The sequence below is a fragment of the Epinephelus lanceolatus genome, chromosome 8 (genome assembly GCF_041903045.1).
Source record: "Epinephelus lanceolatus isolate andai-2023 chromosome 8, ASM4190304v1, whole genome shotgun sequence".
Classification (NCBI taxonomy): Eukaryota; Metazoa; Chordata; class Actinopteri; order Perciformes; family Serranidae; genus Epinephelus; species Epinephelus lanceolatus.
The window spans coordinates 2,679,330-2,702,630 of record NC_135741.1 but is presented as its reverse complement, the minus strand read 5'-3'; the positions used below and the strand labels follow the sequence as shown (position 1 = coordinate 2,702,630).

The window sequence follows — 23,301 nt, the reverse complement described above, 5'->3', positions numbered from 1 at the left end:
CCCTGTTCTCATCCCCCACCTCACCACCCTTTTCAACCAGTCTCTATCCCTTGGTCATGTTCCCTCTGTCTACAAACTTGCCTCCATCACCCCCATCCTCAAAAAGCCCACCCTTGACCCAGCCAACCTCTCCAATTACCGCCCCATCTCCAACTTGCCGTTCTTCTCCAAAACTCTGGAACGCATTGTCACCGCTCAACTCCACACCCACCTCCAGTCAAACAACCTCTACGAACCCCTTCAGTCTGGTTTCCGCCCACTTCACAGTACTGAAACAGCCCTTGTCAAAGTCATCAATGATCTCCTCACCTCTGCAGACTCCGGTGCCCTCAACATCCTGTTACTACTTGACCTCAGCGCAGCCTTTGACAGAGTGAACCATTCCATCCTCCTACAAAGGCTGCGCCAACAGGGTGTTGAGGGCACTGCATTCGACTGGCTCACCTCCTACTTCACCGACAGGCAACAGTTCGTCTCCCTCTCTGGCCACACATCCACCCTCTCCCCAGTTACACAGGGGGTCCCTCAGGGCTCAGTCCTCGGCCCCCTCCTCTTCATCAGCTACCTCTTCCCCCTTGGTCACACCATCCGCAAACTCAACCTGGATTTCCACTGTTACACTGACGACACCCAGATCTACATCACCACCAAACCCACCCAAAACCCTACCCTCACCCACATCGAAACCTGCATCTCTACAATACAAACATGGCTGACTCACAACTTCCTCAAACTCAACAGTGACAAAACAGAGCTCCTCCTTATAGGCACCAAAACCACTCTCAACAAAACTGGACCCATCTCACTCACTATCGACACCTCGACCATCACCCCCTCCCCCCTGGCATGCAATCTCGGCGTTATCCTGGACCCCACCCTCTCCTTCGATCACCATGTCAGCTCCATCGTCAAGACCTCCTACTTCCACCTCCGCCGCATCACCAAAATCAGACACTGCCTCTCTCCCCCTGCTGCTGAATCCCTCATCCACGCCTTCATCTCCTCCTGCCTCGACTATTGCAACTCCCTCCTCACTGGCATCACCTCCCATTCCCTCCATAAACTCCAAATGTTTCAAAACTCTGCTGCCCGCCTCCTTACCCACACCCGGTCCCGTGAACACATCACTCCCGTTCTCCACTCCCTCCACTGGCTCCCCATCAAACAACGCATCAACTTTAAAATCCTCCTCCTCACTTTCAAAGCTCTTCACCACCTGCCCCCCCCCCCACCTGTCTGACCTCCTCATCCCCCAACGCCCCTCCCGAGCCCTCCGATCTTCCTACACTCTCACCCTGACTGCACCAACATCCAGACTGAAAACCTTCGGCGACAGAGCCTTCTCCAGAACAGCACTCCGACTATGGAACTCCCTCCCCCAACCTGTTCGCCACTCTCCCTCACTACCCATATTCAAATCCTGCCTGAAAACCTCCCCTACCCCTAACCACCTCCACCCCACTGACTGTTCCTATACCGCCTGTGTCACATCCCATCATTTCTTTTGTTCACTATGTTGTCTTCTGCTTGTTCCCCCGTCTGTCACTACCCCTTTTGTGTTACTATGTAAGCGTCTTTGGGTCATTGAAAAGCGCTATACAAATTAATTGTATTATTATTATTATTATTGTTAATGTGAGTGTGAATGGTTGTCTGTCTCTATGTGTCAGCCCTGTGATAGTCTGGTGACCTGTCCAGGGTGAACCCCACCTCAGCTGGCATAGTCTCCAGCCCCCCCGCGACCCCCAACAGGATAAGTGGTTACAGAAAATGAATGAATGAATTTCTTTCTTTATTTAAGGGTAAAATTGTGTCTAAAACTATTTGTTGTCTCCCTGTAATGTGTCAAAATATCTTCAAATGAGTTGTATAGAAATTAATTACATGTATTTTTCTCATGCTGTCACCTTATTACAAACTTTAAGGAGTTTCAATCAATCAGACTTTATTTATATAACATACAATAAAATGAAATCAAGCAAAACAAAACAAACAAAACCCAACACCACCCACACACACACACACACACACACACACACACCTTCTCTCACACATAACACATGTATACGCACTGGAAGGAAGGCAACTGAAGTGCTATCTTACTGTCAGCAATTTGCAGTGAGGAAACACCAGAGACTGGATGAAACCAAATAAATAAAAGGAGCTAGAAATAAGTAATTAAATAGATAAATTAATAATAATAATAATAATAATAATAATAATAATAATAATAATAATAATTAAAAGATGACTTAATAAAAATACTTCAAAGCAAAGTTAAAAAGTTAGCATTCATATGAGAACATAAAATAAACAACTAAAATGATGCAATAAAAAGGCTAAGTAAATAAAAAGACTAAATTAAAATATATAATTAAGAGGAAATGATATAATAAAAACTATAAATAAAATTTAATCAAAAGCCAGGCTAAAAAAGTGAGTCTTAAGTTTGCTTTTAAAAATGTCCACACTAGCAGCTGCTCTCATGTCTTCAGGAAGGCTGTTCCACAGGCGTGGAGCATAATAATAAAAAGCTGCTTCGCCGTAAGTTTTTGTTCTAACTTTAGGAATTAATAAAAGAACTCTATCTGAAGACCTGAGAGTTCTGGATGGCTCATAAGTTAAAAGCAAATCTGATAAATAAGATGGACTAAGACCATTAAGAGCTTTAAAAACCAATAAAAGAATCTTAAATCAATCCTGAAGCACACAGGTAACCAGTGCAGAGACTTTAAAATAGGTGTAATGTGAGCTCTCTTTCTGGTCTTCGTTGGCACTCGTGCTGCTGAGTTCTGGAGTAGATGTAATGGTGCAATATTCTTTATAGGAAGACCAGAAAGAAGAGCGTTACAATAATCAATCCTACAGGTAATAAAAGCATGAATTAGTGTCTCTATGTTGGCTTTAGAGAGAAATGGACGCACTTTGGCAATGTCTTTGAGATGATAAAAACCGTTCTTGGTGATACGTCTGATGTGGTGTTCAAAGGTTAAGTTTGAGTCGAAGACCACACCTAGATTCTTAATTTCATCAGATGGTTTTAATTCTAGTGCTTAGTTTAAAATTCAATTTTTCCCTCAGTGCTTCAGGGCCGATAACCAGTACTTCTGTTTTGTCCTGGTTGAGCTGCAAGAAGTTTTCTGCCATCCATGACTTAATGTCTAAAATACAGTTAAAAAGGGCATCAATTGGCCCTGTGACATCAGGAGACACGGCAATGTAAAGCTGTGTATCATCCGCATAACTGTGGAAATTTATACCGTGTCTCCTGATGATGTCACCGAGTGGCAGCATGTAGAGATTAAAAAGAAGTGGACCTAAAATTGAGCCTTGGGGGACACCACAATTCAGTTCATGGCTTATAGATGAACATTCATTAAAACTTACAAAAGATTCTCTGTTGCTAAGATAGAATTGAACCCAGTTAAAAACAGTACCAGATAAACCAATCAAGCTGTGAAGTCGATTTAAATGTATTCCATGATCAACAGCATCAACAGCTGCACTTACGTCTAATAAAACCAGGACTGCAAGTTTTCTCATGTCCAGTGTACATCTGAGGTCATTTACAACCTTAACAAGTGCAGTCTCAGTACTGTGTTTAGCTCTAAAACCAGACTGGAATTTCTCATGGATATTTTTTGGAAATGGTAAAATCATTCACCTGATTAAAAACAAGCTTCTCTAAAATCTTACTTAAAAATGGCAGATTGGATACTGGTCTGTAATTATTGGGGTCCATAACATCCAAACCATTCCTCTTCAGAAGGGACTTAACCAACACGGTCTTAACAGCAGTTGGAAAAACACCCATCTGAAGGGAATAATTTACAATAGTCAATAAATCATCATCTAAAATTGTTTATGTGACTTTTTTATGTTACTGTTACACCTTCCAAGCACAAATGCCAAATATTTGCTGGTTGCAGCTTCTCAGATATGAATATTTGGTGCTTTTCTTTGTCATATATTATTATAGGTTTAATGTTGTTGCTGTTGGTCGATTAAAACAAGACATTAGGATTTATCTGTTTGGGCTGTTGGAAACTTTGACAGACATATTTCACTATTTTCTGCCATTTTATACATATAATAGTTTTAGATAAGGTAATATACGATATGATTTTGTAAATATTAAGATACTATAAGATGAGATAAAATAGATTCCACTGAAGGCAACTCCAATGAAAAAAAAAACACCTTAAAAAAGAGCCTTTAATGTTTTGTTAAATCTTTTAAAATGTATTTTTATGGGGAAAAATGTCTTAATTTGAGAATAATGTTGCATCCAGAAAATGTGTTGTTGTCTCCCTATAATGTGTCAAACATATACAAACAAGTTATAGAGAAAATAATGATATGTATTATTCTCATGCTGTCACCTTATCATGGATGCAACCTTTAAGCATTTTCCCCAAAAGTTACCAAAGTCACTTTTAATGTTACTGTAACGTCTTCTTTGTTGGTTTCAGCTTCTCAGATATAAAGATGTGATGTTTTTCTTTGTCATATATAAACTTAATATCTTAAGCTGTTGGTTGATTAAAATAAGACATTAGAATTTATCTGCTTGTGTTGTGGTAAATTAACCTGTTCAGATTCCCTGTCTATTCCAATGGATGTCACTTTTCTAGGATGTCTAGATCTATGATTACTGTCATGTGACTCCACCCAAGTTCACAGACTCATTTGATTGGATGTCTATAAACCAATCAAAGTGTGTCTCATCATCTAAAGTGGACTGCAGTAGAGCCACGCCCCCTTTTTAACAAGTACAGCCGAAGGAGGAAGTGTGAGGGACGCTTCAGTCTATTAATCATATTGTTAAAGTTCATAATTCGTGTTTAACTGTGTTTTTAGTAAACATGAGATGTTATATTAATATACGTGTCAAAAATCATAGAAAAGATTTTCAGCTTTTACTCAGGATTTCTTATTTTAAATATCCATCCATTGGAATGGAGGGTGGATCTGAACGTCTCTAATGATACAGTCAGCGTATGATGCATCCTGTTGATTATGTACACACTTTTCATCTCAGGAGGTTTTATTTATTTTCATTTCACAGATAAAAAACAATAAATTGTGAAGACAATAAAGCCTCCACAAATTGGCATTTGAAGTCTTGTGTGATTTATTCAATTCAATCAATCAATTTTATTTATAAAGCCCAATATCACAAATCACAATTTGCCTCACAGGGCTGTACAGCATACGACATCCCTCTGTCCTTAAGACCCTCGCAGCGGATAAGGAAAAACTCCCCAAAAAAACCCTTTAACGGGAAAACAAAACCCCGGTAGAAACCTCAGGAAGAGCAACTGAGGAGGGATCCCTCTTCCAGGATGGACAGATGTGCAATAGATGTGGTACAGAACAGATCAGCATAATAGTTCATAGTTCCTGACGTGCTGACGTATTGTGGTAAGCGTGTTGTGTCATTTCCGATGTTGCTGTGACAGCATCTCTGTACTTGCTCTAGTGAATTCTGTCAGCTTGCTTTCTGCTTTTCCTCACTTCGGTTGCTTAACATCTAAATCAAGTCTTAACCCACACTAGTTCTGTTTAAGCACTTATAGCTCTCCTCCTTTTTACGACTTCCCTGCTAATCTCTTAGCTGTTGTTTTCATGTTATTAGCCTTGTTAGCTACATTAGCTTAACAGTTAGTGATGGCTTCTCCCTCTGCTCTTTCTTGCTTGGTGTGCCAGATGTTTAGTTATGCCTCTGCCTCCTTTAGCAACAGTGGTAACTGTAACAAGTGTAGCTTATTTGCTGCGTTGGGGGCGAGGCTTAGTGAATTAGAAGCGCGGCTCCGCACCATGGAAAACCATTCAGTAGCTGCGGTAGTTAGCCAGCCCCCTTTAGCCAGTGCGGAGCCACATAGCACAGCGTCTGCAAGCGGTCCCCCGGTAACCCCCGTGCAGCCAGGAGGCTGGGTAACTGTCCGGGAGAAGCGTAGCTCCAAGCCGAAGCCCACGCCTTACCACCAGCCTGTTCACGTTGCCAACCACTTTTCCCCACTCAGCGACACACCCGCTGAGGATAAAACTCTGGTTACTGGCAGCTCTATTCTGAGGAACGTTAAGTTAGCAACACCAGCGGCCATAGTCAAATGTATCCCTGGGGCCAGAGTGGTCGACATTGAATTAAATTTAAAACTGCTGGCTAAAACTAAACATAAATTTCATAAGATCGTTATTCACGTCGGCGGCAATGACACCCGATTACACCAATCGGAGGTCACTAAAATTAATATTGCCTTGGTGTGTGATTACGCAAAAACTATGTCAGACTCCATAGTTTTCTCTGGACCCCTCCCAAATCTGACCAGTGATGACATGTTTAGCCACATGTCATCATTTAATCGCTGGCTGTCCAGGTGGTGTCCAGCAAACGATGTGGGTTTCGTTAATAATTGGCAAACTTTCTGGGGAAAACCTGGTCTTATTAGGAGAGACGGCATTCATCCCACTTTGGATGGAGCTGCTCTCATTTCCAGGAACCTGGCAAATTTAATTGTAATTTAAATCCCTGATAACCCAGAGTTGAGACCAGGACTCAGAGTCGTAGTCCTATACGCCTCTCTGAGCTTCTAGTGCAGTTACCCACCCATAGTTTTCATAGTTTTATACAAACGGTGTCTGTCCCCCGACCACCTAAATTATTTAAATCTAAAATTAAACAAAGAGGAGTTGTGCATAACAACCTCATAAAAATTAAAACCTCTTCTGTGACAGAAAGACAAAACAGGAGAATTAAATGCGGACTGTTAAATATCAGGTCTCTATCGTCTAAAGCAGTGTTAGTAAACGAATTAATATCAGATAATCATACTGATTTACTCAGTCTCACTGAAACCTGGCTGTGTCAAGATGAATATGTTAGTCTAAATGAGTCCACTCCTCCCAGTCATAATAATACCCACATTCCTCGAGGCAGCGGCCGAGGAGGGGGAGTTGCAGCCATTTTTAACTCTAGTCTGTTAATCAGCCCTAAACCTAAACTAGATTATAATTCATTTGAAAGCCTCGTTCTTAGTCTTTTACATCTGACCTGGAAAACCTCGCAGCCACTTTTATTTGTTATACTGTACCGTGCTCCTACTCTGTAGCACCTCTTAAAAAGAAGTTAACAAAGCAAAGAAAGTTTGCTCCTTGGTATAACTCTCAAAGTAAGTTAAAACAAATATCGCGAAAATTTGAAAGGAATTGGCGATTAACCAAACTGGAAGAATCTCGTTTAATCTGGACAGACAGTCTCAAAACTTATAAGAGGGGCCTCCGCAATGCCAGAGCAAACTATTACTCAGCATTAATAGAAGAAAACAAGAACAACCCCAGGTTTCTTTTCAGCACTGTAGCCAGGCTGACTGAGAGTCACAGCTCTATTGAGCCTTGTATTCCTTTAGCCCTTAGCAGTAATGATTTTATGAGCTTTTTTAAAGACAAAATTCTAACTATTAGAGGCAAAATTCATGACCTCCTGTCCTCAGATAGTATCTATCTAACCTCAAACACAGCTGTAAGACCTAATATATATTTAGATTGCTTCTCCACAATTTCTCTACTACTTAAGGAGGTCTTACCTTTAGTTAACACTCATATATTAGATATGATCAATATATCCTTATTAACAGGCTATGTACCACAGTCTTTTAAGGTAGCTGTAATTAAACCTCTCCTAAAAAAGCCCACCCTGGATCCAGAGGTGTTAGCCAACTATAGACCAATATCTAATCTTCCCTTTCTTTCAAAGATCCTTGAGAAAATAATTGCAGACCAGCTGTGTGATTTTCTCCATGATAATAATTTATTTGAGGAATTTCAGTCAGGATTTAGAGTGCATCATAGCACTGAGACAGCACTAGTTAAAATTACAAATAACCTTCTGATTGCTTCAGACAAAGGACTCTTAATTGGCCTAAAAGGTTCTGCACTAAGCTGGTTTAAATCTTATTTATCTGATCGTTTTCAGTTTGTTGACGTTCATAATAATCATCCTTATGTACTAAAGTTTGTTTTGGAGTTCCACAGGGTTCTGTGCTCGGACCAATCCTATTAACTCTGTATATGCTTCCTTTAGGTAACATAATTTAAAAATAAGAGTAGTACTTATACAGTATCTCACATAAGTGAGTACACCCCTCCCATTTTTGCAAATATTTCATTATATCTTTTCATGGGACAACACTATAGAAATGACACTTTGATATAACTTAAAGTAGTCAGTGTACAGCTTGTATAGTAGTACAGATTCACCTTCCTCTGAAAATTACTCAAAACACAGCCATCAACATCTAAACAGCTGGCAACATAAGTGAGTACACCCCACAGTGAACATGTCCAAATTGTGCCTAAAGTGTCAATATTTTGTGTGCCAACCATTATTATCTAGCACTGCCTTAACCCTTTTGGGCATGGAATTCACCAGAGCTCACAGGTTGCTTCAGGAATCCTCTCCCACTCCTCCATGATGACATTATGGAGCAGATGGATGTGAAGACACCTTGCGCTACCCCACCTTCAGCTTGAGGATGGCCCACAGGTGCACAGGTGAGTTTAGGGCTGGATACATACTTGGCCAGTCCATCACCTTCACCTTCAGCTTCCTCAGCAAGGCATATTTTTAACAAGGGGGATGCAATGTAGCTTTGATTTTTTTGCGCGCACACATCATCAAAGAATCAGAAAAGAGAAAATCTTGTATATTTGATTTAAAGGCATCAATCTGGTGAATTCTGAGAGTTAAGTCAAGTTATGATGGCAGAATATGCCTAGATTTCAACATCTTTGTGCTTTTTATGTGTGAAAAATGTTCTATTTTTACTGATAAAAACACTAGTGGTATGTTATGGTGAAGGGTTACACTTAAAATACGGCTGAGGATTAGTGGTTAAACATTTCAGTAATCAAAAGAAAAATGACTGACGTACTGATGTGCCTCTGGAGGGCTATTTTATTTATTATTTATTTCAAATCATGTGCAGACAAAGTATTCTCTGCCGACCTCGCCCAAGTTTTACCGTCCTTCTCTCGTCCACTAACATGACATCCGGTTTGCCGTCTGTCGTTTGCCTGATTCCACGTGAATGCAGTATTACCTTGATATTCTTACCTAACGATCTTACTCCTAATGCCTTAACCTAACCAATCAAGGTTTCCCGGGCACGTCTAACTGGTAGGAGGCTCCAGGGCAGACCCAGAACACACTGGAGAGATTATATATCTCTCTGTCTTGGGAACAACTCAGGATCCCCCAGGAAGAGCTGGAAAACATTACTGAGGAGAGGGACGTCTGGAATACTTTGCTTAGCCTGCTGGATGAGCAGAAGATAATGGATGGATGGATGTCTGTTTGATTACTGATATTGATTTGATGTCTGAGACATTTCGTGGTTTCAGCTCTGTTAATGTGAAGATTTGCTGCTTTTCTTCGTCTTAAGTGACAGTAACTGAATTATTTTGAGGTTTGAGGTGCTGGTCAAACAAAAGAGACTTTTCTCTCATACAGAGAGAAGAGATGCATTGTTGAACTGATTAACTTAACCGTTGGTTCATTCATGTAGAAATATAACGCTCCGTTTCTTCCACCAACAGGGCTCTCATTTTAGTGTAGAGCATTAGACTGAATTTACCATTGGTCATTTGTGATGATGCTCTGCTCACACTAAATATATTAATAACGTTACACCGGCAGACAGACAAGAGGAAAGAGAGCAGCATGATTACAAACTGTCCCACTTATGTCGGTAATTTTCTGTTTTACATTCGATATGTTGAAGTTGGTTTACCTGTCATGTAATAGGCTGTGTAACATTGTGCATTAGCCCTGCTCTGTACAGTGATGTTGAGCACTAGAGAAATATTAATTGCCAATTTATTTTTAATCTCATCAGAGACGACTTCTAATTAAATTTAAAGTGTATTACATGTCTGAAAAAAGTGCTAAAACAAACTTCAACATATCATCATAAGTTAAACATGAAGAGCAGGTTGTAGTTGAGCTGCTCCATCTCTTCTTCCATCCCAGACAGTCCATCTGAGCCTTCTGCGCAATGCATGATGGGATGTATTGCTTGGTGAGTGATCATTAGTTTTACTCTCACTTTTACAGTGCATTGTGGGATACTTTGATTCCACTATATAGGGGATAATAGTTCCCACTATGCAGTCGGACAACACTACCAAATGATGAAGTCACCATATAGTGGACTATGAGTGGTGAGTGATTTTGGACACAGGCTCATGTGTGTTGTGTTGACTCTACAGTGTGTGGCAGGTTTCTTCCTGATCCCTGCCGGCTGGATCGAGGTTCTGGTAGATGGCGCCAGATGTGGAGGCTGGAGGATGGTTCTCGTAGGTGACACACTGGAAATAAAAACAACTGGATGGGTCACAAAAAACAGACTTTCACTTGGGACTTTTCAACCTCTGAGAGTTTTTCCTTTCAGTTTCAAACATGCAGTTATACAACCGCTACTAAAGAAACCTAACCTCGACCCCACTGACCATAATAACCACAGGCCCATCTCCAAGTTACCATTCATTTCTTGTGCGCGTAGAAACATTCTTAAGGCCTTTGCACACTGAGTCCATGTTTTATTGGATGCGTTATTTTTTTTTTAATCTGTCATCCAAAAAATATTGTTCAAACCTGTGCCAAAAATTTTAACGACAAATGAAAATTTCAGACTCAGTTTGCAAACGTGATTGACACAACGTGAAGTTGTATTTATTTTTAGACATGTGACAATTTTGGACCAAAAAAACGGACTCAGTGTGCAAAGGCCTTTAGTCTGCGCATAAAATAAGCGTGCACACAAACACCATTGGATTCATGACACGTGTGTACCGGCCGATTTTGTTCTTTTTGCACTTGTTTGTGTTGCTTTGATGTTTTCTCTGCCCTCCTGTGGCTAAAGTGAACCTACACAGCTGTTTTGCAGCGCAGAGAAAGGAAACCTGCCGCAGGACTAAACAGAGACAGGAAGAGTTAAAGACAGTCACCTCCATGTTCCTGCCGTCTGAGTTCCTGTTTGTCTTCATCCTGTAGAAGAGCAGCAAAACACCAGCCAACAGCCCCACGACCACAAGCACACATACAACCACAGGAAGGACGTAGACTGGGCGAGGCACGTCTGAGGAGAGTGGGGAGGAAGACGGAGAGAAATGACGTTAAAAAAGAAATTGTCGGGACAAAAATCTTAAATGAATAGAGTACTTAAGCCTGATCAACTAAGATAAATGGGAAAATAAAAAAGAGAAATACTGGTGAAATATGAGTGGAGAGGTTGTTATACTCATACTCAGCTTGTCAAAGATTTGACATGTTTTACATCATGTATACAACTGCAAATAATTTGCATCTTGTACACATCCAGTTTCATCCTTGTAATCTGTAAAATATTTTTGGTTTTTTTTACATAAATTAATTTACGCCGAGTTTAGTTTCTTCTGGATGTGTTCTTGCAGGTTAATTTTCTGTCGCTGCCAGGGTGTTGTTACCTTTTCCCTCTGCAATTTGTTTTTTAAATTCTCAGTAAGGTTTTTTTTTTATAGTTCTGTTATCTCTTTTATTGATAAACTACGGAAGCGTATTGCATTCACTTGACAAATAAAAAAAATCTGTTTTATTGAGTAATTTTTTCTATTTTTTGGAGTATTTTTTTTATTTTTCTGTTTTTCGTGGTAATTTTTTTTCTGTTTTTCTGAGTATTTTTTCTGAGTTAAGAGAGCAATAGAACAACAGTCGACTTTACGCAGGCACTTTAAGACTTTGCGGTTGTTCAGACGAAAAGCCAATTCAGATCTGCTGGACATTGCAGTGTTTCTCCAGAATCAGTTGGACACATATGGCAAGCTCCATGGATACAAGATGATGCATCTGAAATGCATTCAGGCTGGCTATGTGGTGACTCATAAGGTGCCTGCGTAAAGTCGTCAAACTAATGATAACACCATCTATATGACTTAAAGACAAGAGTATTTCCCAGTGTCTCAACCCAAAACAAAGTAAAACTGGATTAAACTAAACAAGCGGGTCATGTTTGCTTCCATTATATCGAGCTCTCAAGAAAGAGATGAAAGCGTCTGTTGTTCTATTGCTCTCTTAACTCTGAAAAAATTACCACGAAAAACAGAAAAAAAGTACCACGAAAAAAGAAAAAAAAAAAACACGGAAAACAGAAAAAAAATACCATGAAAAACAGAAAAAAATTACCCCCAAAAAAAGAAAAAAAATTACCCCGAAAAACAGAAAAAAATTACCATGAAAAAAAGAAAAAAAATACCATGAAAAACAGAAAAAAATTACTATGAAAAAAAAGAAAAAAATACCACGAAAAACAGAAAAAAATTACTATGAAAAAAGAAAAAAAATTACTACGAAAAACAGAAAAAAATTACTATGAAAAAAAGAAAAAAAATTCCCATGAAAAACAGAAAAATAAAAAAATTACTCTGAAAAACAGTTGTTTTTTTATTTGTCAAGTGAATGCAATATCCTTCCGTAATAAACAGCCTATTAACCTTTTATCATTTATTTATAGATTCCTTTTTTCCACTGGCACATTTTTTTTTTTTTTTTTACTATCTACACGTTACTGTTATAGTTTGTGTGAAAGGCAAGCTGTTCAAACAAATTGCCCCTGGTGGGATTAATAAAGTTGTATGAATCTGAATCTGAGTATGTGGGCACAGCTCTCACTGTGATTATTCAGGGACAGGGTACCAGGGTTGTCCCTTGTCACTGACTCTGTGATATTTATGGACAGGATCTCAAGGTGCAGCCGGGGGAAGGAAAGGGTCTGGTTTGCTTTTTGCAGATGATGTGGCTCTGTTGGCTTCATCACACCATGACCTCTAGCATCCACTGGGGCGGTTTGCACCGCAGTGTGAAGTGGTCAGGATGAGAGTCAGCACCTCTGAGGCCATGCTTCTCTGCTGGAAAACTGTGGGTTGCCCCCTCCCGGTTGGGAGAGAGTTTTTGCCCCTGATAGAGGTTTCCAGAGTATGCTCAACTGGCAGGAGGCCCGGGGCTGACCCAGAGTACGCTGGATGGATTATGTATTGCATCTGGCCTGGGAACGCCTTGGGATTCCCCAGGAGAAGCTGGAAAACGTTGCGGGGGAGAGGGACGCCTGAAATACTTTGCTCAGCCACCTGCCCCTGCGACCCGGCCCCAGATAGGCAGATGAAAATGGATGGATGGATGGATGAAATTACTTATGAACTGTAATGTACCTGTACCTGTTGTTGGTGTGGAGGGTGACGTGGCCAGTGTTGAAAAAGGTTGAGTAGTCCAGTTTGGTTTGGAAGTGGTTGGAGCTGTGAACAAAACCCAAAAACATAGTCCGATACTGAATCAATAGTTAAACAGAGAGGTTCTAGAGACAGATAGATAGATTAGGTCTTAGGTCACAGAAACTGTTGATACCCTCTAAATTAATTGTATTTTTTACTCCACTAAATTTATTTGACAGCTTAAGTTACTTTGAAAATTCTGATTACTAATGCAAAATAAAAATCAACTAATGAATGATACATTATAGATTAAACAGTATTTACCTTCACTCACATGAGCTGAACTTGTACTTCCATTCTGATTTGCAGCTTCTTACTGTTGATAAATAGTGCTTGTAGAACGGTTGTATAAAAGCAATAACACATTCGAGGTCGTGCTGTGGTTCTGAATCTCAGCGCGGCTGTGATTCGGTCGTAGGCACAAGGCTATATTACAGCCTGCGGCCTCGTGCCTATGGCCGAATCACAGCCGTGCTGAGATTCAGAACAACAGCATTCCCACACACTTTGTTCTGAACACTTATCTGTTCAATGTGTTTAGCCTCATTTGTATTAGGTATTTATTTTGCTATGCCAGTTTTATGTGTTGAATTGTTAACTTCATATTTGCTATTTATTTTGTTTTGTGTCAGCGTGATGGCACTCGGAAAATGTTTTTCTTTAAATGTGTCTCAATAGACCCATAAGGGGTGGGCTTCGTTGGAATGGCCAGACACAAAAATTAACAATAATAAAGATAATAATTTGATAATAAACAATAATTGCTTAATTGTGTACACTTTGCACAAACACATTATAAAGTCACAGGTTTAGAAATACAAATAATTGCTTAATAATTGCTTACTACAATTATTTGATAGTGTTTAATTAAGAATTTATTTAAATTTAAACTAGATGGGGTTTTTTTTAGACTTTTATAAAATAGATAAATATATACTGGCTGATAACAACTTTACATTTAATTATATAATGTCTGAACTGTTTATCCACATGTACAGATCAGAGACTTTAAACTATTTATATATGTATTTAAAACTATAGACGATCTCAGATTGTAAGTGCTTACAAGTATATTATACTGTTACTTAATTACTATAATTACTTACTATAAATTATTATTACTGCTAACTTCATAACCATCTCAACAATTCAGGCACAGTTCTAACCTGGTCTTATCTGACAGGAAGAGACTATGTGTCGTCCCTGGGTGAGTCGGCGTCTTCTAAAATTGAAGTCAGTTGTGGTGTGCCCCAGGGGTCCATTCTGGGACCCACTCTGTTCAGTCTGTACACCTTGCCTCTGGGAAATATTATTGGTGAATATGAAATTGATTTCCACTCCTATGCTGACGATACTCAGATGTATATCTTTTCAGATGATACCCGCCCAATTGAAAATTGCAATGCTGTATTTACCAAATTATTGCGTGGATGTCCCAAAACCACAAAACTGAGGTTCTAATCATTGGTACAAAAAGAAAAGTAATTTCATTTTAATACTCATTTACAAAAGCTGGCTCTGAACAGAAAGCATGAAGTAAACCTTGGTGTTATCTTTGACTGTGACCTGTGTTCCGAACCCAAAGTGAGAAACATCACGAAAAATGCATTTTTACATCTTAGAAACTTTGCCTGTGTGCAGCCTCTTTTATATTAAGCAGACTCCGAAAAAGTTTTGTCTCAAGCAGACTTCACTGCTGTAACATCTTGTTCTCAGGCCTCTCGAAGAAATCTTTAAACAAACGTCAGATGACCCAAAATGCAGCACCACGTCTACTCACCAAGACTTAACCTTTTAAAGGCTCTTCATTCTCTTCCTGTTCATTGTAAAATTCATTTTAAAATGTTGCTTTTAGTTTTTAAATCTCTGTTTATCTGATATGTTGGTCAGATACATTCCCTCCAGATCCCTAAGATCCTCCACCACTGGTCTATTAAATGTCCCCTAGAGTAGAACGAAAAGGCATGATGATGCTGCGTTCAGAATCGTTGGCCCTCTTCTCTGGAACAACCTTCCAGAGGACGTCAGAGTCTCTGATTCAGTCGACATCTTCAAATGAAATCTTAAAACCTCTTTATCTCTTATCTCTAAATCTCTTTAGACCTGCATTTTTGTAGCTTTTATTTAACAATACATTTTTATTAAATGACAGGATAGTTTTGAGGTGTGGGGGGGGTATGACATGTAGCGAGGGCTGTGACCCCTCGGTAAGGACACTGCCTTTGTACATGGGGTGCCCGCCCTACCTGCTGAGCTACTGGACACCTCCTTATTTGTATATTTTATGTGTGTGAGTATGTGATTGTGTATTTGTATCTTATTTACTCTATCTTATACTGTCTTTTACCTGCATTTATTCATTGTATTATGTAATGCACTTTGAGTTGCACCTGCTGTATGAACTGTGCTGTTCAAACAAAGTTATTTTTCATGTTTATCCACCATTTATATCTTATCTAACCACTCATTACTTGTCAGTTTATGGCTTTTGAATGCTAAACAGCAAATATTAATCTGTATCGTAATTATTCCTACGCTTCATAAAGATGATGCTAAATATGGAGAATATAGTGAATAAATCAGGTTTAATAACTTAATGTAGAAACTCACTGTCTGAAACTCTGAGTCCAAATTCCTGGTATGAATCTGGAGCTGAAGTTTTGCCTAAACCACACCTGTACCGTCCTGCATCAGACTTGGTCAGACGTGTGATGGTCACAGTCAGAATTCCTATTCCAGAAGATCCGTTGCTGTATGCAATGCTGTATCTGCCGTTCTGAGCTGTGACATCATCTGTTCTAATGAGAATATCCTCTCCTTTACATTCGTCCCTACAGAAGAACTTCATGTTTCCAGTCAGAGTCAAGTGGCAACTAATTGAACTAGTTCCTCCTTCAGCTCCTGTGTAAATGATGAGTTTGGCGCTGACGAGCCCAGTGTTCCCACCACACAGTGCTGCTGCTGGAAACATGGACATTAATGGTTAGTACTTTCTTTCAAATACTGTGAAACAGACTGCAGGTTAATGAAGGCTAATCCATCACTTCACAGAGAAGCAGAGATGATACAGAGGCAGTACAGTTTAGCTTTTACTCTACAGCTGCTGTTGTTGTACTTCAGTGGTTGCAGTATTTTGACGCCTCTGGGTAATATCTTTAATGCGTGTTGCTTTTTACAGCCTCCGTACTTTCTAATATCAAAAACAACCCTTAGCATCAAGTAATTATGACACAAACTCACCTGATAAGAAGCAGAAGACGACAACATGATGGATATTCATTCTGAATTTGATCCTGCTGGCGAACTGTCTCTGTCACTTCACTCCTTCCGCTGTCGGTCCGTCGGATCAGTCAAGAAGCCAAAGTTGCCCAATTTGATCTTTCCTTTCTCTCCGCCCTCTCTCATTCTGTGGGTTAAACAGCTCAGCACTTTGTTTGATGATGATGATAATGGTGATGATGATGATGATGATAAGCGGTAAACATCTTGAACTTGTAAGCACAGAGTTGCCATGATGAAGCTGCTGTGAAGCTCCTTTGACTCCATTTACAATAAAGCACTAAACATGAATCAAAAAAGATGTCGACACTTTTCATGCAGAAAAAAGAATGACGTCCTCGGTCATGAGACTTTTCTTTTACGAGACTCTTAATGAGTGAGTTTTACACTTGAATCTGCAGTAAGATGATTTCATCATTGTTGAATTTCACCAGCAAATATCACTCTCCAATTTGTTACAGGCTTCTTCTTCTTCTATTATGCATTTAATGCTTTCCTCTTTTGGGTCAAAGCCCTGGGGGAAACTATGGAGCATGATTGACTGAATACATAGAGGAGTAGTTCGATTCCCAGTCACATTATCTGTGAGTGTTAGTCAATTTGGTACGATTTCAGTCAGACTAACATGTTTATATGTATTTTAAAAGTCCGGTTTTAGTCAGACTAACACAAGAAATCAATTTTCCTCTAAAGGTGTTGAGTGACGCTGGGCCTCAGACTGAAGAGCAGCGTCCCCTGGGGTGGAGGGGCCCGTAGAGAGAGCAGGCTCTTGCAAGTGAATCAGATTACCATCTTGGAAATAAACCTGTCTTCAAAAACGAATGATTCAAAAAAAAAGAAAGAAAGTTTGCTATACATGTCCACAAAAAGTCAAACTTTTTTTCTCTCTTTTTATTTTACAAAATAATAATAAACTTTATTTTTTATAGCACCTTTCACACAAGAAATGCAGCACAAAGTGCTTCTGAAATAGGAGCAGTATAAGCACTGAGTTATAAAACTATAAATCATAAAATCAAGTGCGATTTTAAAAGAGTTGCAGCAGCGTGAAGCATAAACAGAAAGAGAGAACTGTATCGGGAAAGTCAGAGTGAGTTAAAGGCTATAAAGTGAACAGATATGTGTTTAGCTTTCTTTTAAAAACATTTAGCGAGCTAGCTTCCCTGATTAGGCACCCCAGTATGCAGAAATATTCCAAATACAGTCTGTGAAAATACCACATCTATACTGCATGCAAAAAACCCTGCATTCTATTTCATTGCCAAAAATAAAGTGGGCATGTCTGTGAAGAAGAGACTCGTTGGTACCCATAGGACCCCTTTTTCATTCAGATATCCTGACGTGAGATGTCAAGGACCCCTTGTGAAAATGGCCACGCCAGTTTTTGGAGCATTATTTGGACCCCATCCCAACAAGCTAGCATGGCACAGTTGGTAGCACTACTCCCCAGATCTTCTAGTTTCATGTGTTGCCAGTATCTTCACTCTAGCTTTAAAACTCAGGCTGTCTGAAAGACAGTAAAGTCAGGCGAGGACACTGGCATCTTAATCTTTTAAGTGCATCAGATAAACACGTACAGTTTTCATTCATCTGAACTCAGCCTTCGTCACCTTAAACCGGGGCCAGCCACCGCAGTGACGTACGCACCTGAGCAGGTTCAGTTCAGGGGATCAGATCAGACAGCCCAGCTACTGATCAGTCAGTCTGATAGAGTCCTGACAGGAACAAAAACACTGCAGACTTTATGATAAAGTTACAAGTAATAAAGAGCACATCAACATTTTTATGGATCAGTAGAAGTGCTTTTTTTTATATGAAAAATATGTCAGAAATAGAAGAAAGTTTTTTGGACAACTGTTCCCAGATAGCACACATACATCTGGCCGACGTCAAGTTTAGATCATTAAGACGTAGCAGCGAGAGCGTTTGCTCATTGCCAAGACGTCGCTGAGACGTCGGCCTTTAATCGAAAATGACCACCACGCGACGTTCAAACGATCAATAAAAGAAGCTGCACTCAGTGGGCGCTCCTTCATTAATATTCATATGCTTTGTTAACTGAGGAGGGTGTGTCTGCAGATTCAGACCTGCAGATCTGGACCCGCAGTTCTAGAGCCCTTGTATTTCGCAACAGCGCCCTCTATTTCATTGGAAGCCAACATACTATTACAACTATTGAATATGGACGACAACGATCCGAGTGTGAGTATTGAATGTGAATCACATTATTTGTTTAATGCCATCAAACTATTTTGTTGACTTGAATTAGACAGCGAAATTGATGTTTGACAGTGATATGTTTAAAATGATATGACTGTGTTTACCACGATAATCTGAAAGGCACGTCAAATATGGGTTAAAGTAGTAGGTAATAGTTTAGCTTGTTAGCAATAAACTGTTTGACTTGCACATTTTGTTTCATGAAACCGAAGTGCAATGACGAATAATTTCGTCATGTGCTTTAAATTAAACATGAATAAATGATTAAAGCAATGAAGTGGATGATATGAGAAAAACATGTATAGGCTTACGTTTTCATACAAGCATGAAACTGTATACATTTTGGCAATTACTGTACTTTATGCTAAAAGTTAATTTTGTATTCATGTATATCATGTAATACACCTACACACATTTTTCCTTTATTATTCATAATATTATATATCACGTGTGTTTATATCACTACATTGATATTACTCTATAGCATATATTTAGAGATTTTGTGGACAATTATCGTTCAAAAATTACCACTGCACTCTGACCCTCCTGGTGCGTAGTCCAAATAAATATCCAGCAAGAACAAAAACAGTTTGAGGATCGCACACAGATATGTCCGTCAGCAGGTAAAAAGATTTTAATGAGGCCTTTCAAGCATTTTTAAAGGACAAAGTGCTTTCGGACGTCCGGCCTTCATCAGTGTGAGTTACAGGACTAGTAGTGCATGTACTGATTTAACAGCTGCAGTGGAGTCTGCAGATCAGCTGTGTTCAATCAACAATCAACTGCAGACCAGGTGAGTCTGCAGATCAGCTGTGTTCAATCAACAATCACCAACACAGACCCTAGAGTGGCATGTAAGATGGTACATGCTTCACACAATGTCTTGAAAAACAAAAGACAATAAACAGACAATCCCATATCACATACATATGTGCTAAGTTAAAAAACATGTCTATCAACAACTCCAACTGTTACTGAAAACATCAGGTACAACTAGCGTTCATACATCAGGACAGGTAAAAGTTGATTAAATATACAGTTGATCACAATTTGGACATACTAAGGTTCCCAACATAGACTCCATATAACCCGTCTGGGAAACTCTAAATGTCAGTTGTAATTTGTATTCATATTTATAGATGTAAGGTTCCTTAGAAAAACCAATCTTCGAAAAATCGATCAGAATTTCCTAAAAAAGATTTCATTTTTAATTTTTTTAATTTCTTTTAATGACATGGGTGGAGAGAAACATGGAGGCAAGTTTGTGTCAACTGTTACAAAAAAGGGCACATATTGAAATCCTCGTTCATGCCAGATGGAAAAAGAGTTTTCAGTTTGTGGATCCAGGCACATTCACGTTGTAAGAGTCTTTTTTCCTGGTCGCCACCTCTACGGTTCAACACCACCTTCTCAGTGCCGATACATTTGAGATCTTTAACCCTGTGTCCATGTTCACGGAAGTGGCGTGCTACAGGGATGTCATGTCCGCTTGCTTAATGCTGCTTCTATGTTCATTCAGCTTGATTTTTAATTTGCGTTCTGTCTGACCTATATAGTATTTCCTACATGGGCAAAACAGTTGACATGAGATGTGTTGCACGAAGTGCAAGATCTACAAGGGAAACTACCACAAATAAATGGTTTAGGTCTAGCAGGATAAGAATCAGCCTTCACTAAACGGTCTCTCAAACTAGTGGCTCTTTTGTAGGTGAATAGAGGTGGGTATTGAAACGTGTTATTTAGCGCTCTGTCAGATGATAAAATGTGCCAGTGTTTCAAGACAGTAGATTTGATCACAGAGCTGAGAGGGTTGTATGTAAGGATGTAATTTGTAGAATGTACTTTGTTCTGCTTCTTTGTCTTGGTAAATGGCGTTTTCCTTTCAGTTTTGTTTACAGTCTCCAACGCTGAGTGAAGGCATGATTCGGGATAGCCTTTCTGTCTGAATCTATGGAGCATGTTTTCACTCTGACAGTTGAACTCCTCCTGTGTGTTACAGATGCGTTTCAGTCTGTACAACTGACTGACGGGTAGGCTCTTTTTTAGAGGCAATGGATGATAACTTTGAAAGTTTGGTAAATTATTCTTGTCAGTAGGTTTTCTGAATATTGTTGTGGTTATTGAATTGTTATTTTTGATCAGTGTTACATCTAAGAAGGTAATGCACTCTAGACTTTTTTCCACTGAAAAAGTAATTGAATCCATCCAGGAGTTTACATCTTTTTACCTGCTGAGGGACATATCTGTGTGCGATCCTCAAACTGTTTTTGTTCTTGCGAGATTTTGTGGACAGAAATTAAGCTCATCCAGCGCAGAAGATCAGAAATGTGTTTTTGTCTATAAGGTAAGAGGAGAGAAGCAGTAATTTCTGAGTATTATTGATGCTTCTGCTATCCCAGTATTATTATTATTATTATGTTGTCTGTTTACCTTTACAGTGAAGTGGAGGAGTTTTGTCGGGGGATCGAAAGGCAGATGAGGAAGGAAGGGGCACTATTCAAATGGTAGGTAATGTTAATATGTCGATATAATAATGTATTTGCTATGCTCCAGAATCTTCAGTATTTCAGTGTAGACTGTGATAGGTATTAAAATTTTTTTGTAAGTGTTTCTGTTTTCAATTTTGTGATTTGTTTGATTTCTTTTTTTCTCTGCAGATCTCCCTGATGTGTGATGTAACCACTGCACACAATAAAACATTTCAAACCATTTCAGTATTTCACAGCCTTTGTTTCAAATTTCCACAACAAAAGTGAGGACTGGACACCCAAGACCAGACATTTCCTATTATATGCTGTAGCGGGTTTGATCAATGCAGTGCAAGTTTTTGCCGTGCCAGTCAAAGCAGTCTGATGAATATTAAGAAATAAAGAACTAAAATAGTTGGATCAAACCATACAAAACAACCAGCAAACAATAATAATGCAGAACAGCACGCAGGCATAAATCAACAATTAAATCTTGGTATTTTTATTCGGGTGTAATAAAATTTTAAAATTGTAAATTGTAATAAAGCATTAAAAGTGTAACTTCTTTCAAACAATGGTGTTTGGGTGAGACGCTGATTTAGTTGCAGTTATACAGCCGTCCAGTAGGGGACACTGTCGCAAAAAACAAGGGGTCTAGAACTGCGGGTCTGAATCTGCAGTCTCTGTGTCTGCAGAGACATACTATTGGGTTAACTACGACCTTTATTCATTTAGGTCGGACTTTTCAAACTACAAATATTTCACCATTCAGTGTGAGAAATCAATGCTAACATTCAAAACTAGCTTGACTGTTACCCTATTTCGTGTGTAAGTGTGCACAATGAAGAGACAAAAGTCAATTTGACAAACTTTATTTTCAAATTTCCACAAACAATATCTGACGGCCAGTCCGCTTCTCCTGGCAGCCTGCAAGAGACAGAAAAGATGATGAGCACATAACTTCAAGAAACAAATCCCAACTTCACCACTGTATTTTTTTTTTTTAGCATTTCAGCTGTCTTTTAGTGAGACTGAAGGCTTTGGGTCCGTCACTCTGCTTCATTTAGTGTGGAAACTCTTAAATAAATAAATAAATAAAATAAAAATAAATATCTGTTAACTCTGTTAACTGTTAACAGCAGCTCAACAATGAGTCCTCCATCTCGGAAAAACAGTGGTTTCAAAACTGCGCTATTACCTGTAGCCACCGGGTCAGTTTGCTTTGCAGAGGAGGAGACCTCGACTGATAAATTGCCCATAAAATCACATTAACAACATACCGAAGACATCCTTAAACTTCACTATTTCACCTCCGCGCTCCTCTCCGCTCCCCTCCGCTTCTGTCACCCACACTTGAGCATCCGTCCAGGGCCCCAGAGGTCAGGCCGGGGGGCCGCGGGACCACAGGTGGCAGCTCCGGGCACTTCCACTTTAACCCAAAAGGAGTGTTCACGATAACCAGATGAGCAGATAACGTCAACTAGGGAAAATAAAATGGAAACACCACAGCCTGTTAGCTAACATGAGCTAAACCGCTAAACTAGCTATCAGCTAACGAAAGATAACGTTAGCTGGTGGGGACATGTGCTATATACACCCAGTTGTGCCTCGCCACTCACCAGGAACCTCTTTTAACAACAAAGCTATTTTCTGCCAATTTATTCCAGTTAGCTTACCTGAAACCAACTGCGATGAGATGCTGTGTCCTGCGAGCTCAGTTCCAAACAAACACCGCGGAAATGAAATTCCGCCTTAAGTGGCGACTTCCGTATGTGGGCAGACGTTCTACGGCACTGGGCCGACCCAAAGCCGACGTAACAGAGACGTTTGATGAGCTGGGACAAAAGAGTATTAAATTTAAAGATATCCACCCATGTTGCCGACGCTTGTCAGATGTTATAAATTCAGGGCCGACGTGTCGTCCTCAGGCCGACGTCGGCCAGATGTGTGTGTGCTATCTGGGTAATTCAGTCTGGGTTTGAAGCAAGACGCCAAAAGATGATAGTTTACTACACCAACAGTCTGATAAATT

At 39.6% G+C, this 23,301-nt stretch overlaps 1 protein-coding gene and 1 long non-coding RNA gene across 2 annotated transcripts; both read right to left on the bottom strand.

Annotated features, from left to right (window-relative positions):
• Window positions 1-8,744: 8,744 nt before the first annotated feature.
• Window positions 8,745-16,632, bottom strand: LOC144464113 (uncharacterized). Its single transcript, XM_078169730.1, has 5 exons — window positions 16,543-16,632; window positions 15,913-16,263; window positions 13,249-13,326; window positions 11,008-11,138; window positions 8,745-10,368 (listed from the first exon to the last, which is right to left on the bottom strand). Exons 1-5 carry the CDS (start codon window positions 16,580-16,582, stop codon window positions 10,264-10,266), a joined length of 705 nt encoding a protein of 234 aa, XP_078025856.1. The 5' UTR covers window positions 16,583-16,632; the 3' UTR covers window positions 8,745-10,263.
• Window positions 16,633-22,125: 5,493 nt separating this feature from the next.
• Window positions 22,126-22,994, bottom strand: LOC144464114 (uncharacterized). Its single transcript, XR_013491914.1, has 2 exons — window positions 22,946-22,994; window positions 22,126-22,196 (listed from the first exon to the last, which is right to left on the bottom strand). It is a non-coding gene; the product is annotated as an uncharacterized LOC144464114 (long non-coding RNA).
• Window positions 22,995-23,301: the final 307 nt, after the last annotated feature.

What these genes read in the sequence shown, in the direction of transcription:
- LOC144464113 (XM_078169730.1), bottom strand. Translation starts at nt 16,582, where the DNA reads ATGAATATCCATCATGTTGTCGTCTTCTGCTTCTTATCAG. An exon ending in TGGACTCAGAGTTTCAGACA is followed by an intron (nt 13,327 to 15,912) that starts GTGAGTTTCTAC and finishes TTTTGTTCACAG; the next exon opens with CTCCAACCACTTCCAAACCA. An exon ending in ACCCTCCACACCAACAACAG is followed by an intron (nt 11,139 to 13,248) that starts GTACAGGTACAT and finishes CACTCTCCTCAG; the next exon opens with ACGTGCCTCGCCCAGTCTAC.